This window comes from Balaenoptera borealis (assembly GCF_965194805.1).
Source record: "Balaenoptera borealis genome assembly, chromosome: 4".
Lineage (NCBI taxonomy): Eukaryota > Metazoa > Chordata > Mammalia > Artiodactyla > Balaenopteridae > Balaenoptera > Balaenoptera borealis.
In genome coordinates, this window is record NC_138861.1 from 129,361,426 (window position 1) to 129,378,507 (window position 17,082).

Genomic DNA, 17,082 nt, shown 5'->3' on the forward strand with positions numbered 1-17,082 from the left:
AAGCTAACATCTTGGTTCTGTGACTGATGTATCCTAGTGCCTAGAACAGAGTGTGACATATAGTAGGTTTTCAGGACATATCTGATGTTTGAAGGAGTAAGGAAGATAGAAAAGCAAGACACAATTATAGCTATAGTCTTAAATATATATCAATACATAAAAGTGTGTAAGAAATGAAGATAATGAAAGAAATTACATCAAAACATTCAAGAGTGAGTATTGTGGAATACTTTCATTCCTTTCCTTTTCAGCATTTCCAAATTTTCCAGAATGCATATAACATTACTTTTCCTTTATAATGCTTTCCCATTTTTATTACATGATATTGATAATTAAGAAAAAATTTAATAAAGGGGTAATTCTTAAAATAGTAGCTTAGTCTTTTCCCCAACAAATTTAAGGCAATGTGACGTTGTATAATACTTACAAGAAACTTCCAACAGTGGCAGAAATGTCACTGTAGCTGTGATCTGTCTGATCACTGAGCGGATTTCATCTTGGATAGCTTTCTGAGACTTTTCTCTGGGTGCACTACCAAAGAAACCAAATCAATTAATTTAAGTTTTAACGAGTTATTTTAAACATTTGTAAGATTATTTATCTAATTAAATGATTCCAAAATCAAATAAGTAATACATTAAAAAGGAGTTTTTTAGAAAATGAGTACATCATTAGGATCCATAATACCACAGTAAGCATAGTATGTATTTTTATTATTTCATTTATCCTTCCAATCATTTTTTAGGGTTGGTCTTAGGATCAGGTCATTTTGTATCAGATGACCAGAAAATTTGCCAAGTGCTTCAAGTTAGGAAAACTTCAGTACCTCTTAAAAAAAAAAATAACAGTGGTATCTAAAATATTTAATTGGTATAATCATTTTGGCATTTTTAGTAACGCCTAAATGTCTAATTCCCTGTTGTCTCAAATAAGATATTAAATTGTATATCAAATTATTTTTATAAGCTAAACATTTCCTAAAAGAGACCAAAGGCTTCAGAAGCAAACTACATTTCATTATGAGAAATGGTTCTGAATTTACAGGTGAGTATGCCTAGGACAATGCTAGTCATTAGCATATAATGATGGGCATTTCCCATTCAGGTAGTCTGGAAACTTCAGAGTTTATGAAGTGTCTTAGGAAATTTGTGGCATTAAGTGAAATACAGTAGAGCTGCATCTTAAGCTGGGAGAGTCTAGGATAATCCCTTATGCTTAAAAGTACCTTTAAACAATTCATAAAATGGGCCACCTAGTATATTGTATGGCATTTTGCATATACCACCATAAATACTACAATTTGAAATTCACCAATTTAGACTAAAGGCAATACTATACAAGTCAATGACATGCTAAAGTAAGCACAATTCTTTTCCACAGGAGACTGAAGATCAAATTAAACATCCTAGAAAAAACTATACCTTATATGAAACTTGTTCAATATAATTAGAACTCATTTTGTAAAGAAAACAAGTTTTAGAACAAGCATATGAAAGTGGAAATAATTTAAATTCCTACTTACCTGTTATCTTTTGCAGTCTTGTCGCACTCAATATCAAATTGCCATCTTTCAAGGACCTCACCACTTTCAATATTTGAGATGACTACCACCAATTTCTGCACTGTACACTTGTATAACCATTCTGTAATACATAACAAGGCATCTTTTTTGGTTCACTGAATTACAAAGCAACTCTTTTCTCGGGTCCCACTTCCTAACCTCAGCAAATTTCTACCACTGCTATTTTGGATCTCCTCCAAATTATACAGAAAACTTGCCCCATCAATAACCTAGCTCCTGTTTTCAAATTCTCAGTATTTATACCAGGTATAGCACTGGGTGCTGAGGATAGGATCGTAAACATTCGGTACTTCCATCCTAATCCAAGGCAAGAGTGTAGAAGATAACATTAACCTAATCACTGCACCAATTAACGTGAAATTAAAATTGTGGTAACTGCTCTGCAGGTGCAAAATATGGTACAATGAAAGCATAAAATAGGAAAATTTGACTCAGTCAGGGAGGGTTTGAGTTTAGTTCTAAGAGATTCCACACCAAATAATCCGAGTGCAGCCCTATGAATGACTATGGGTGATTTAGCCCTGAAGTTAATGAAAATACAATGATGTAATTTAAAAAATGAAGTTACTTAAAACAACAAAAAAAAAGATTCATGAATTTTAAAATTAAAAAGGGAAAAAAAAGATGACAGCTGTAGTGCTTTTTAGAACTAGTAATTTGGAAGGTCAAATGGGTAGATAGGGAAAAATATCCCACAACACAGAAAAATCAGAAATGGGACTCCTAAGTGGAGAGAAACTTATAGGAATTCTAGAAAAAGAAAGAAAAGGAATAGATGGAGAACAAATATTGATCCAACAATACTGCAACTTCTTGAGCTAAAAGGAAAAAATGAGTGTTCAGATAGAAAAGGCTACTGACTCAGGCAGGATTTAAAAAAAAAGGACAAATGGAAATAGGTGAAAATAAGAAAATTCTAACGAGCGCTCTGTTATTTAGTAGTTCTTCTTTTTTAAGTTTAGTCCCCCAGGTTGAATTCAGTTTTAGTTCCTTCATCTTAATATAAGGATGGTTTTAGACTGCAAGCAGCTACAAAAAAATATATTTAGTGGATTTTTTTCTCAGATAATCAACACCATCATAATAGTAAAATTCAAACATGTTCCATCTGGTCACATAAACTCCGTTAACGGAGATTGTTTCCTTAAGCCATATCAGATTTCTAACATTAAAATATTCAGCCTACTCAAAGTGTGGTGGAGGAAGGGTGGGACGTCTTTCAATTTATATGCTATTTTCTTCCTCCCAGTTGATTCACTATGGGGTGGTAGTGTGCTTTACACCACCATGTACAGAGCTGAAAAATGAGCACCAAGATGCTAGAAAATGTGGATCATAGAAGGCCTGCAAAACTCAAAACTGTTTCCAACAGTTAATTACCTTTCAGTTGTTCCACCACATTATTTAGGTATTTTATGAGTTCAGGATCAGTAGTTACAAGCAAGGTGAGTCCATATTTCTGCACTCGAGTAAAGGTTTCGGATGGATATATGCCACGCTGATATAAAATGCTGTTGATGCCAAATGCTGAAAACAAGAAATATTAAAGTCACTGTCACTTTGTAACTTCGGGAAATAAAGCATATTTAGATGTGGCTATGGTTTCATTAATGGTGTAAAGCTGTAAATGTCTAAACACACACGTGTTTGTGTGTTTTGCTGAAAGCAGAATAGGTACAAAGTGGCATTAAAAATCCTTAAAATCTTGCTTTTAAGTAAGAGAGAAAGTGATACCTGCATTTATGTGGCAATAAAAGAAAAATGCCAAACTGCATTAATCTCCCAGTGGCAAATTTCATTTCATTGTAAAACAAGTCCAAACTCAGATTTTATGGTTAGAGGATGTCAAAATAGGCAACCGACTGACTAGTCCAAAGCCCAGGCAAGCCTCGCCCCCTCTCTCTTTCCTCCTTTTATCCTCACAAGTTCTGCCACATTCTATCAGAAGGTACAACTGGCCTGGTCCAGAACGGAGCTTCCCGAAGTCTAGTTCATCACCGTCGACCAGATTCACCTCGCGGGGGTGATGGTGAGGGGTGAGCTCTGCACTTTAAACAAACGCTCCCGGCGAAGGGGCTGTACCGCGAGGCAGGCCTCAGCAGCACCTAGGCGTCCTCCTCCATCGTTAGCAACGCGTCCGGAGGAGGCGCCTGCATCCGCCGCTTCCCAGATTCCTCCTGCCGGGCAGGAGGCGGGGGCTGAGAGGGCTTGGGTTCGGGGCCGCTCCGGCCCACTCGGCTTCCCCCCGCCTCGGAAGCCGAGCCGCGGGCCTGCTGGGCGGCCTGGGCTCCGTTCTCCCCGCCCTACGGCCTGCGCGAGGACTTACAGAAGAACTCGGCCACGATTTCGGCGCTCCCGCGCAGGGTGATGCCTTGCTCCCGGGAGAGCTGCAGCGCCATGGCCAGGCCCACGGAAGAAGGCACGCGCTTCCACCCGGCAGACAGCAACACCAGGGGTTTCCAGAGCAGTTCCCCGCCACTCGTTTCAAAAGTAACGACGCAGGACGCCGCCGGCCCCTCGCGCAGGCGCGACAAGCTTTTAGGCCCCGCCCTACGCAGCGGGGTCCCGCAGGATCTCCGGGCCTTCGCAGGAGCGGCCGTTCGCGCAGGCGCAGTGGGTAGGCGTGGTGACGCTGTTCCCAGTGGTTACGCTCGGGAGGATCCCTGTTGGGCACCGGTAGTTGTGGTCGGCGGGTTGCCTGGCGCCCAGGGGGGAGGATGGTAGGTCCAGGTTTTAGTGGCCGCTCCCTAGATCTGGGGACAGAGCGACCAAGGAGCACAGTTCCCAAGTTTGAAAGATATTTTGAAAGTGATATGAACTGTCCGCCCTCTGCGCCATAAGTGGCCCCAGGGATCCTTAGTGGGCGGCTGGAACTTGCTAGATGCTTTGGGAATTCGTAAAGCGACTGCGTGCGCGGCAGCCCAGCCACAGTTTTAGAGGGATTACTGTGTGGGTGGCTTTTCTTGAGAAATTGGGTTAGGGGTTAAAGGGACGAACTGCTTGCATTTTTCCATCCCTTGTCTGTTCTGGGCTTAGCTCACGTTTATGCCCCGCCCCCCTGCGAGGCGGAGTCTGGGGGCAGCAGGAGGCTGCGGCCGCTGGGCCAGCTTGCACTGTGTACCCGTCCACCCCTAGGCGACTGGTCGGGAGTAAGGTCACCTCACCAAAAAGGCCCGTCAGCACTGAAGAGCTTTTCAGTGAATTTTGACTCACAAATTCAATGACTTTTAACGTTAGGATGAGAAGTATTAAGGAGATAGTGCACGGCTAACGTTCATGTGAGATGCGAAACAATTTTATACTTAAAGCAGGTGGGAAAATTATTCGTAAAATGAAGTCTGAGAAACTTAACTACCAGATGTACTGTTACTTAATTATATGAGAACAATGCCTGAGTGTATTCGTTTTCTATTGCTGCGTAACAAATTATCATAAATTAGTTTAAAACAACACCCATTTGTTATCTCAGTCTTTAGGTCAGGAGTCTGGGGCATGGCATAGCTGGGTGCTCAACGTAGTCTCATAAGTTTGAAGTAAAGGCACCTGTCTGCAGGTGGGATCACATCTAAAATCTGGGGCCCTCTTTTGACCCCCTTGGCTCCTGGCAGAATTAATATCCTTGTTCTTAGACTGAGGTTCTCATTGGCTTGCTAGCTGTTGGCCAGAGGCCAGTCTTGTGCTTTTGCCAGGTAGTCCTTCCATAGGCCTTCTCACACTTCCAGTCTCTCTGACTTCAGGGAGGTCCTTTTAAAGGGCTTACGTGATTAGGTCAGTCCCGGCCGGATAATTTCCTCTTTGTTGAAGCTAATTTTCAAAATGATTTTGCCTCATAATGACATGTCTGGCCACACTCAAGGGGAGGGATTATGCAGTATATGCTCCCTAGAAGCCACAAATTTGGGGGCCCATCTCAGAACTCTGCCTCGTCACAGTGTTATGTATCAGAATTTGATCAGTTTGAAGAGTGAAACAGGTATAATAGGTAATAAGCTGACTTGACCCAGTGAAATATTTTCCTTACATTCTTTAGTCGCTGTGGTACAAGTGTGTATGCGTGTGTTTAAGTCACCACCTTTTCATTCCTTCCACCAGGATTTTGGGTTAGAGCCAGAATTCTGGCATCACGCTGGTAGAACATGATGCCCACCTTACTTCATATATAAATTGTCTCTTTTTCTAAGGAACTTACTACTTAGCACTTCAGGAAAGACTTCCTTCGGTTTCATAATAATATAGGAGATGCAAATAATTGTTAGTATAATTTTGGAGATTCCAAAAGGCTGGCAAAATATATAAGATTTCCATAAATAGAGGAAGTATTTGTTAATACTTTCTTTGTGTTCTAGTCTTAATACTTTCTTTGTGTTCTAAGAAATAATTAAGGCTTAGAAAGCATGGTCTGTGCTTTTTGAGGATTTGTAATCTAGTTTTGTTTAAATATGCATACTTAAAAACAGTTGGAGGCTCATAAATTTGATCTTATCTGGCTTCTGCCTACCTGGCAGCCTCCTTTCAGGTTACTATCCTAACCTGCCTACTCCTTTAGTAACGTTTCAAACTCAGAGCTTTTTGTAAGGTGCTTTCCTCTGCCCAGAAATTGAGTTTTATCTGTTCAAATTTCTGATTATGTTCATACTTTTTAAACTTAAATGTTACTGCATTAAAGAAATTTTCTTTAACCCCTCAGAGTATAAGGTTCTGCTCTTATGCACTCTCATAGCATCCCATAGTGCTATTTCAGAGCACTGCTTTCACTGTTGCAATGAAACAGTTACATTATCGTTATTTAAAGGTATCTTTTGTATCTTCCTGTTTTGGCAGAGGATTCATGATGACATTTATTGGGTGCCCCACAAATATTTGTTAAATGAATATTTGAATATTTGCCTAGGAAAACTTCATGGAAGAACCCAAAATGTTTTCCAGTTGGAGAGCAGGTTGAATGGATGCGGTAAGGCCACTTTTAGGGAGCTTTGAATACCAATACCTATTTGAGTTGATTGAACTAGATGTACAAGGATTTCTAAATTCTTAGGATTGTTGTAATTAAAGGGGTGTTTTTTTTCAAGTGTAAATTCAGTAATGGTAGTAGACTAGATTGTGTAGTGGACCATCTAGAGTGGTGGTTCTCAAACTTGAGCATGTGAAAGAATGACTTGGGTATTTTGCAAACTGTGTGGATTCCTGGCTTCTGTTCCTCCTTTCAGTCTGGTTCAGTTCAGTACCATAGACACTAGTCACATGTGACTTAAGAACTTGAAGTGTGCTGGTGTGAATTGAGACATGCTACAAGTATAAAGTACCAGATTTCTAAGACTTCGTATAAAAAAAGAATGTAAAGTATATTGATTTTTTTTTGTAATTGATTACATTATTGCAATGATACTCTACATGCATTGGATTAAATAAAATATATTATTAAAATAATTTTACTTGTTTCTTTTTAGTTTTTTAATCTGTCTACCAGAACATTGACAATTACATAGATGACTTTTGTCATCTTTCTATTGGACAGTGCCGGTCTACTTTCTGGAGTCTAGGAGATGACATGATTTAACCAGCATCCCAAATGATTCTGATGCAAGTTCTTAAATCACTCTTTGAAAAGCAGTAAACTATGATGGCAGTTTTAGTAATGCAGACCTAGGAGGTTGAGTTCCTGGACTAGATGGATGCCAGAGTTTAAGTAATAAAGTATACATCAGAGCAAGACGTTTTGAAAAAAGAATTGAGTTTTGATGACTGATATGGAGGAAGAATGAAATGGTAGTACAGAATCCAAGGTGGCAAGCCTGCCATATACAGTAGAGTTGGTCAAAGCTCTCAGGATGTTAGGTAGAGCTGCTCAACTCTGAGACTGTTCTGTTTCACTGTAACACTTATGATTCTAGAAGCTTTGGTGGAACTTCTTTCCCATTAGCTTTTGGGTACTTGGTTTGACATTGATCCCATCTTACCTAAAGCATGCACCCTTATCTTTACAGAAGGTTTTTTAAAAACTTGTTTTCAGTTACTTGAATTTACTTTTATTCACAATTCAGTGACATCTTTCTAATGTGTATTGTTTAGGGGAAGGTTATTTGGACAGGGAGAAGTATAAATTAAGATTTATTTCTGAAGAAAATTCAAGCAGAGTGCATAATCAAATAACCTAGAATTATAAAAGAGATGAGTATGAAAACGTATGTCATAAACAGACCTGTATTCCATATTAGAATGCTAAAATCAGAAATACTCATAAAAATTTCCAAAGCTAGAATCAAATGGAATTTTAGGCAGTTAACTAATAACTTAGCTGGACAGTCTTAGAGATGAGGAAACTGAGGTCCGGAGTGACTACATAGTCTAAGATTCAATATCTGGTTAGTAAAAGATTTATAGTAATAGAATCTAGGGTTCTTGACTTAGTTTCTTTTAAAATTATTTCTATTTGAAGACATGCTGGAAAATGCTCTTATTTTTAAAATATTAACTGATTTTAGATTAAGGGTGTTCAATAACCTGTATACTTGTCAAGAAAATGGCAATTACAGTCCTTAATGAATTTTATGCCAGTGTGCAAATAGTTTCAAACGCCACAAGATGGCACTGTTTACATGTAAAAGAATACCTTTAAAAAACAGTCCATGTATATGTGCTTTAGTTCAAAGTGAAATGAGGAAAAAAGAATTTAGTGATTTCTAAGGTATTCGTATGTGTGGAACACATCAGAATGAAATGTTGGATCATAATATATTACAGAACTGTTACACTTCTTTTAAACATGTAGTGTGTATGCATACACACATGCCCCAAAACATATTTATTTACGTTTACATTTAAGTTGCATATTTGTTTTTACCTGGAAAAAGAAAACATTTTAGGTAGTTGAGTCATTATTCTGATAGACTTATGACAGTTTTCCATCACGTTTCCAGGTGTTATTTTATTCTTGAGTCCAATATCTTGAAATAGAGCATTTTGTTCTAAAATGGGTAAAACAGGGATACTTATCTTTATGATAATTTTAATAAAATTAAATTAAATTTATCCACTAAATTTAGGTTAAAAATTCTATGCACATAGATATTTATGTCAGTATGGGGAATTTGCTCTCTTTAAAAGAAAGGATGCTGTCATAAGTCTTAATTATTCTATTTCTTATATAGATCATTTCTCATTTGATGTGAAGAGCAAGAATTAAAATCAGAAATTTTCTACTCTGTTTACTTAAGGTTTATTTTGTAGATCTAATGAATGTTTACATTTTTTCATAAGCTTAAGAATTAAATTGTGTAATGTAAATCTCCTAAAGATACATCTTCCCCAAATACTTTCCTTCTGAGGACTCTTTGATTGTTGGTCCACATGTTCAAAATGATAGAACAAATTTGAATCATGAAATTTTATTAATAAGCAATGACTTAATAAACTTAACAAATATATCTCTGTACCTGCATAATTCATCATTTTTAACGATCCAGTTGCATACATAGGATATTAAAATTTTATCTTTAGTAAAAAGTACAAAAATTATTGAAAACTTATTAATAATTCCATAATTTCCTGTAATGAAAAACATGGGCTGTTCTTATCAGAAACTATTACCATGTTGTATTATTTTATCATAATTCTATTATGATAAGTAATATATAGTCACTTAGAAGTCTTCCATAGCTCAACCATGATTAGGCACCAAAAGGCATAACTTGAAAGGTAGGTACTCTTATTCCTATTTAATCCTCAGAGACTGTTTGGAACATTTACATATATATATATGTGTGTGTGTGTGTGTGTGTGTGTGTGTGTGTGTAATATATATATGAAGAATGGGTTCTGCAATCAGTTGACTTTGACAGCAGAGTATATTTTAAAATGTAAGTGAAAACAGCTCAGAGTGTCTGATATGGAAACTAACAACACAAAGCCTCTGTGAAGAATTAAAAGCCATGGTTGCAATTAAATTAATAAAAACAGATTTAATGCATTAAATGATTTTATAATTACATATTAAATTTGGTTAAATATTTTATGCCTATAGTACATTTTAAGCTTGTTACTTCTGAATCTTTTGTAGGTGAGAGTCATTTTTACTATTGCTTAATATGTAAATATAGGTGAATTAGTTCTGCTGAATCTACCAACTAATAATGCAACTAAGATGTTATTTGAGTAAGTGGAAAAGTATTTTTTGAGACATTCCATAGACAAAACAAAATAAATAAGCCATAAAGTTGGGTCTTTCTCAAATATTTGTTAGTACCATTTTATAAAACATTTATGGGGAAAAAAAAGCTTTGTGAGAACATGAAAATCACTTTACTTTAAATTCGTTTATATTTTTCTATTTAGATAAACTTGGCTTTTTCAACTGAAACAATTTTCTTATAACTTGCATTGTGTTTATAGCTCATTCAAACAATACAGTAGTCAAGCCATATTTATCAGGTTACAGATCAATCATGCACATTAATTCTATTATTTGTGCTGAGGTTTTCTACATATAAATTGGCTATGACAGTGTTTTTAATTCTTGAATGATGTGTATAACCTGTTTAACATCAACTAACAGCAAAAAGGCTTACTGAATTCCACAGTTTTTGGTTTAATGTTGGAGATCAAGTGGATTAAATATTAAATCATGTCTTTTTATGATTGCTTAGTCCCAATATGGTTGTAAATATAGATGGTAACATTTAACTCCAAAATAGATTGCAGTTTTGTTTTAAGGCAGTTGTTTGGGTTATCCAGTATATACCTCTTTAAACCTGTGTTACGCCATTATCAGAACAAAAGAAAACCTGAAATCAGGTTTCATTTAATTAGTATATCTCCAAGAATATTCTTGCAGACTCTAGTATGTGAAACAATGGACTGTAGCATTTTAGTTTACATAAATTTAGATGTTTTTAAAATTTATTCACAGAATTTTGTTATTAAAAGTAATGTGTGGCTATGAGTTTGTATAACTAAAAAATTATTAATAAGATAGATTTCTTTTTGTTTTGGGAATTATACATTAAGATTCTTATTAATTTTGAGTTACCTTTAATCTCCTTTAAAATAATAAGAAATTATGATATTTACTTCTCAAGAGCAGCCAAAAATGCTACTGTTAACACAGAAGTTGAACATCTTAGGGAATTAAGAAGTTATGTGTTGCTATTCCTAGGATGGCTGCCTGCCTTAGGAAAAAGATCAGGAGAGTGGGAAGAACTTAAGGCCCCAAGTACACTTGCCTGTGCCTTCTGGGAGACTGGAACTTGAAGGAAGATTATTCAAAGGACTTTGGAAGTGTAAATGTACCTTCCTCTTCTCTTTCTCAAAGATCTTGTTTAAAATAGTGTATTTCATCAGTAACAGAGAAGATAATGAATACACGCCAATATAGGTTTATTTATCTCTAAATTATAGACATTTTCCACAGTATTAGGTATAGTGTGTGTATATGTGTGTGTGTGTATGTATATGTATGTAGGAAATTAAGAAAGATGAGATAAAGAAATACTTATTTTAAAAAATGATTCTTGTATCACTAAAAAATAATTTTACTTTCACTAAATATATTAACTGTATTAAGACTTACATGGTTAATATGCTTCCTTATTTTTTTTTTCATTTTTTAAATTTGTTTTTATTTTTGTTGTTTATAGCAAAACAAAAACAGACTCACAGATATAGAAAACAAACTAGTGGTTACTAGTGAGGAGGGGAAGAGGAGAGGGATATGTTAGGGGTATGGCATTAAGAGATAAAAATTACTATATGTAAAATAGATAAGCAGCAATGCTATATTGTATAGCACAGGGAATTATAGCCATTATCCTGTAATAATTTTTTTTTTCACACACACACACTGTATTTTATTTTTACAAGAGATAAATAGACTGACACCAAGCATTGTACATGGATGACCACAACAAAAGCAACAATGATTGCTATTACCAAACATGAAACACACTCATACTATGTCATAATATTGACATTCAGTCCCGTAATCCTCCACTGTAGCAGCTCCTTTACTTTGCAGTGAAAATTGATTTGTATATTCTTTGCCTCTGGTTAATATGCTTCCTTATTCTTAAAAATCTTGGTTTAATTATTTGTGAAGAGTGATTTAAAAGTCAGATACTTCAGCTTAATTTAATACTTGGATTTTTTGATTTGTTTTCTGAGTTTTTGTTTTTTTGACCATCAGAGCTAAAAAAGTTACATCACAACGATATGAAGATCCTAATGAGAGTTCATTGTTAACTTCTTATTTTTATTTACCTGTATTTAGCAATTATGCAAAGCCTTGAAAAGTTATTATTAAATTCCCCATTTTCCTGGTGCCAATTAGATGTTCTTACAAACTAAAAAGTGTTGTTATAATTTTTAAAAATGGGTCTAAAACGAAGGTTTAAGCAGTTTTGGTCCATTCCTTAAAACTATGAAAACACAGCACCTTTCTATTAGTTTGGAACTAATTGAACTAATTGTTTTTATCTTTTAATTGCCCTTGGAACTAATTTGTAATTTAGAAATATTATAAATAGATTAGAAAAACTTGTTTCCAAGTTTTTCAATGTTCAGATGAAGTTTTTTTTAAAAAAATAATTGACACAGACATGCTCTCTCAGTAGCTTGAGTGTCTTGAAAAAAATTTTTCATTTTAAAAGTCACTTTTTCTCTGAAAGAACATGAATGTTAATTTTTCTGAAATTCTTGTTAGATAGCACAGTACCAACTGTTAGCTGCACAGAGAAAGAGCCATTACATTTGCAACGGGTGACTTTCATTTCTTTGGGGATACTAGTCGTGACCTGTGACTTTCTGTCCTGCGGACTGTGAGGGTGTCAGTGTCAATCCACTTGTTACATTTTAGTACAGCTTAGTTTATCTTCTTAAAGAGTCAATATAAGTGGGAATTCTACATTTCTTCCTGTACCCAGTGAATTGTTTTGTGCACACATCCCACTTTGGAAATAATTGGTTTTGGGAATGTATGCAGAAACCCTGTTGGCTGAAGGATATGTCACCTGGAGTTGGGGATGGTCATGGTCTTTACTCGTCCCCTCTCCCAGGCAGACATGGAATGGATGTAGCTAGGTTGGCCAACTTGCATGCCTGTATAGAAATTTGAGTTTTCGTTCTCCTTGCTGGCTTCTGCCAGAGCAATCCTATGAGGAAAATACATTATCTTTATTGAGAAAGAGTGCCCCAGACTTTTGAATCCCATTCATTCATTTTCCACTTAAGTCTGCTGAAGGCATGGAATAAAAACCCTCTTCAGAGTTTCAACAAATTCTTATGTGGTAGAAGTCCATTTGGATCAGAAGAGAAAGAGCTTTACTACTGGTAGCATGGAGGTGGAGTGTCATGGCATTGCTTAAAGAAGCAGGAATCTCCAAGCAATCTATCAGAAGCAGAGTTCTTAGGCAAATGTGCAAGAAAGGGATGCCAAAATAGCATGTTCTAGAAACTTTTTAGAGGCAGACTATCTGGACAATTTAAGAAAAATTAAGAATTTTTTCCCTTATCTGTAAAACGGAGGTAATAATAGTACTTGCCACATAAATTTTCTGTAAGGATTCCTTTAGATAATGCAAGTGAAGCTTTGATTTACTATTAATATATTATTCTTGTTATTGTTATATTATTGTTATTATTAGTTATTATTATTATTATCTAGGTAGCTTTTCCTCCACTTTCCCATGCAACTCTCCTGGTACTTGTCTGGTACTTGTTTAGTCTAGGATAACTAAAGGAGTCCTTAGGTAAAGCAATTTAAGGCAGAGATTGGGACAGACGCTCTCTTAACATTATGACAAAGAAGAAGTAATGATAATGCTAACTACCATTAATTGAGCACTTATTTTCTGCCAGGCGCTCTTCTAAGTGCTTTATGTGAATCAATGTATTTAACCCCTTCACAGGCCCATGAATTACGTACTATTATTACCTGCATTTTTTACAATGGAGGAAACTAAGTTGCAGAAGGAGGTTGGATTAATTTATCCAAGGTCCAGGCCATCTAGATGATAGCAGGATATGAATCCTGAAAGTGTGGAAGGTCTGACTAGATTTTCAATAATCTAGCTTGAGGGGTCCTTATGCCCTGTCCTTCCCTCCATTTTTGATGTGAAACTCCTGGAACTCATCCAGCAATGGAACACAATGAAGCCAAATGGCTGGAAACCTAATGGAAACATAGGTTTCAGCATAGAGAGAAGACCCTGGGCTTAGGATAGGGGTTGGAGCAAGGGAAAGAGGCCAGAAGTGGAGGAAGAAAGACAAGAGGTGGGGCCCAGTGTGAAGTACTGTCTCTTCAGGTTAAGAGCGGGCAGCTAAAAAGGGTACCCTGCGTAGGACTGCAACAGCAGAAATGGTTTTTTATTTTGTGTACTATACAAATGCTCTGGCTAAGGAACAGACTGGTGATTGAAATCCAGGCTTCTGCTCAGCTTGCCAACTCTGTGGATAGTTCCGACAGAAGGAAGTGAGGATGTCCAGTACAATAAAAATGTGAAGGGATGACAAATCTGAGAGACATTTTGAAAATGTGTTCATGTGTTTGAACTCTGAAGAATAAAGTGTGGTATCTTAGAGGTCATAGTGGAATTGTATACATGGAGATGAGTTTGGGTGAGTTCAAGTGAGTTTGGGTCAGGAAAAGACTCAGGGAAGGAATTGGGGGTAGTAACTAATAAAATGTCACATGGTGGAAGAAGATACAACGAAGGAAACTCAGAAGAAATGGAGAAGTAGGAGGCAAATCATGAAATGAATGTCGTAAAAACCTACTTAGTGTATCTGAGTTGGGTGGGAAAATATTTTAGTAGTTCGGTACGCAATTCAGTACAACTAAGAATGACTGGGAAAACATCATTTGATTTTGCACTCAAGAGATCTTTGGTGAACTAAGAGGAAGCAATTTGGGGCAATTTGGGGCATGGAGAGGGGATGGAAGTCTTTTGCAAGGAGTTTGGAAGTGAGGGATAATGAGATAGAAGCAAAAGTTTTGTGAGTTAGAGGCTTGGAGAGTGGGGGAAATAACATGAACAACTGCTGGATCTTGGGAATTTTATTTTTAGGAATATAGAGGAAAGAGGGCCAGAAGAAATATAAAAACTGAAGTTGGAAGTTGGAAAGGTGTAACTAATAGAGCCAGAAGCCACAGAAAACAGTGGCATCGAGGACCTAAGTGGAGAATAAGCCTTAAAAGAGACAGTTTCTTGGGAAATGAAAATATACAAGAAAGAAGAGGTGAGAGTATAGAAATTTTTATTTTTAATGAAACATTGAGGGTAATTGCAAAGGGTTCATGGACCCAATTCCAGCGTGTGTGTGTGTGTGTGTGTGTGTAGGCTTTTGTACAGCAGCAAGCAATTCTCTGATGCCAGCAGTGTCCGAGAATTCAACTCAATTCTGACACGATCTGATTCTACCCAGAAATAGAATCAGATTCCACAGGTAAAGTTCTCAGTCCCACAAGACCACCCTCCACTTCAGACACCAGTTTCAAGCCCAGGTTGGTTACCTGTGTTGCTGACCTACTGGCTACAAACCCGAGGTTCCCACATCCTCCTCCTCGGTTTCGAATAATTTGCTAAAACGGCTCATAGAACTCAGGAAAGCTTATTTACTCACTAATTACAAACTTATTATAAAAGAGTATTAAAGGATATGAATAAATAGCCAGATGAAGAGATACATAGGGTGAGGTCCTGAACAAAGGAGCTTCTGTCCTCTTGGAGCGGGGAGCCTGGCAGTGTGGCACATGAGGTGTTCTGGTTTCCCTACATGGAAGATCCCTGAAAAAGGATAAAAGCTGTCCTTTTGGGTTTTTATGGAGGCTTCATTACATAGTCATGATTGACTAAATCATTGGCCAATGGTGATTCATTCAACCTCCAACCCCTCGCCCCAGGAAATCAGGGGGTGGGACTGAAAGTTCTAACCCTCTAATCACAGAGTTGGTTTTCCTGGCGACCAGCCCCCGTCCTTTGGGTGGGACCCAAAAGTCACCTTCCCTGGAGCTTTTTCTGGAACTGAAGGCAAGAGACCAAATATTATCTTTTTTGCCCTTATTGATCAGGAAATTTCAAGGGCTTTGGGAGCCAGGAACTGTGGATGAAGACCAAATATTTATCATTATATATATATATATATTTGGCCATTGTATATGTATGCTTGTATATATATATATTTCTCATATATATTTGGTCATCTGGATGACCAAATACATAAATTTTCTATAAATCACAGTATTGCAATAATTTTTAGTTCTCAGTGGAGGAAGAGGCAAGATAGGGAAGTGGGGGAGGCAGAGATAGGCAAGGTTTTTTTGAGCAGCCATTGTGGACAATAGGAAGAAAAGTCAACCAAGGAGAAATAACAATACTGAGCATTTTTTTCTCAATAGATATTTTTTCTCGATAGATATTTATTGAGTACTATTTATCTCATGATGTGGTACTGTGTGACTGCAAGAGGGAAAAGAAAACAGCCTTTCTTTGCCAGGCAAATCTAATTGGGGAGCCGATACACAAAAATAGCTGCAAATAGGAGGTATCAGATGAGTATCAAGTGAATGTATGCAGCAAATGCACAATGAATTCAAAGATAACTATGGAATGTTTCTTGGAGGACAAAGAACTTAGAGTGCCTAGAACTGGCTGGCAGATATGGGTGGTGGTTAGGGAAGGTTTAATGAAAAATATTAACTCCAATTCAAGTCATAAAGAAAAAGCAGATATAGACATATAAGTAGGACATTACAGGCACAGAACTTAAAATCGATAGACCCAAAGTTTAAGCACCAAACTAGCTCACTTTACCTGGGACACAGTCCTCATGTAATTAGATCACATCTGGGTCTTTTTTCTAGAGAGTCTTGTGTGGCAGGCTGGAAAATTTGTACTGTTCCAGGACATTAGAGAGCCATTGAAGGTTTTAGGACTTGGGAACAACATAGAGTGATGTTTCAGTAACATCAGTGTAGCTGATGTAAAGTACAGATTGCAGAGTTATAGTAACAGTCAAGGCAAGAAGCACTCGAGTATTTCTTCACTGTTTAAAGTCTGGTGAGTGCTATAATTACCAGGAGAATCCCAGGTTTTGCCTCATTATCATAGATTCATCAATTTCCCTCCGTTTTTTCCTTTCCAAAGACATCTTTGGTGTCTTTGATTTCTGGTTCTTTAACTCCTCCAAATTTTCAGTCATTTACAAAATCTCCTATCCTTCCTCTTGGCTTTGTGTGCCCTGTCTTCCGTTGCTCTTTTTGTATAAGCTGTCCTGCTCTCTGTCTTGACTTGATTCAGAGAGAGAAGCCTGCACATTTCGGCCTCATCATAGAGAATGCCAATAAACTGATGGCCTGCGTCACTCAATTCCTAACGTTACGTATATATTCCATAATATTTGCTAAACTTTCTATGGCTACTAGTGTTTGATATCATTTTATTAAATAAGTTCAGTAAAGTATTTCTGCCTTTCTTTTTGGTATCATGACAAACAGATGAGCGCAGTAAATT

The 17,082-nt window shown here is 36.9% G+C and overlaps 2 protein-coding genes and 2 long non-coding RNA genes across 23 annotated transcripts in view; 2 read left to right on the top strand and 2 right to left on the bottom strand.

Moving 5' to 3' along the window:
• MAD2L1 (mitotic arrest deficient 2 like 1) overlaps positions 1-4,043 on the bottom strand; it is a 46,810-nt gene extending 42,767 nt beyond the window's left edge. For all 20 annotated transcript variants that reach the window (XM_082389713.1, XM_082389703.1, XM_082389711.1 and 17 more), the window contains exons 1-4: positions 3,909-4,043; positions 2,963-3,109; positions 1,523-1,643; positions 428-531 (exon numbers count right to left, since the gene is read on the bottom strand). In XM_082389713.1, the coding sequence (XP_082245839.1) occupies positions 428-531; positions 1,523-1,643; positions 2,963-3,109; positions 3,909-3,981 (445 nt within the window). In that variant the 5' untranslated portion in view covers positions 3,982-4,043. The remainder of the gene's footprint in view (positions 1-427; positions 532-1,522; positions 1,644-2,962; positions 3,110-3,908) is intronic.
• Positions 1-17,082, top strand: part of LOC309627634 — a 1,075,643-nt gene that overhangs the window by 139,025 nt on the left and 919,536 nt on the right. The gene's annotated exons all lie outside the window — the stretch shown is intronic.
• The window catches only part of LOC309627625, a 308,607-nt gene that overhangs the window by 61,272 nt on the left and 230,253 nt on the right, over positions 1-17,082 (bottom strand). The window lies entirely within an intron of this gene.
• The window catches only part of LOC309627593 (uncharacterized protein), a gene marked incomplete at its 5' end in the record, with an annotated part of 46,368 nt that continues 33,265 nt past the window's right edge, over positions 3,980-17,082 (top strand). Inside the window, one exon of the mRNA XM_082389724.1 lies at positions 3,980-4,199. Coding sequence (XP_082245850.1) covers positions 3,980-4,199 — 220 coding nt within the window. The remainder of the gene's footprint in view (positions 4,200-17,082) is intronic.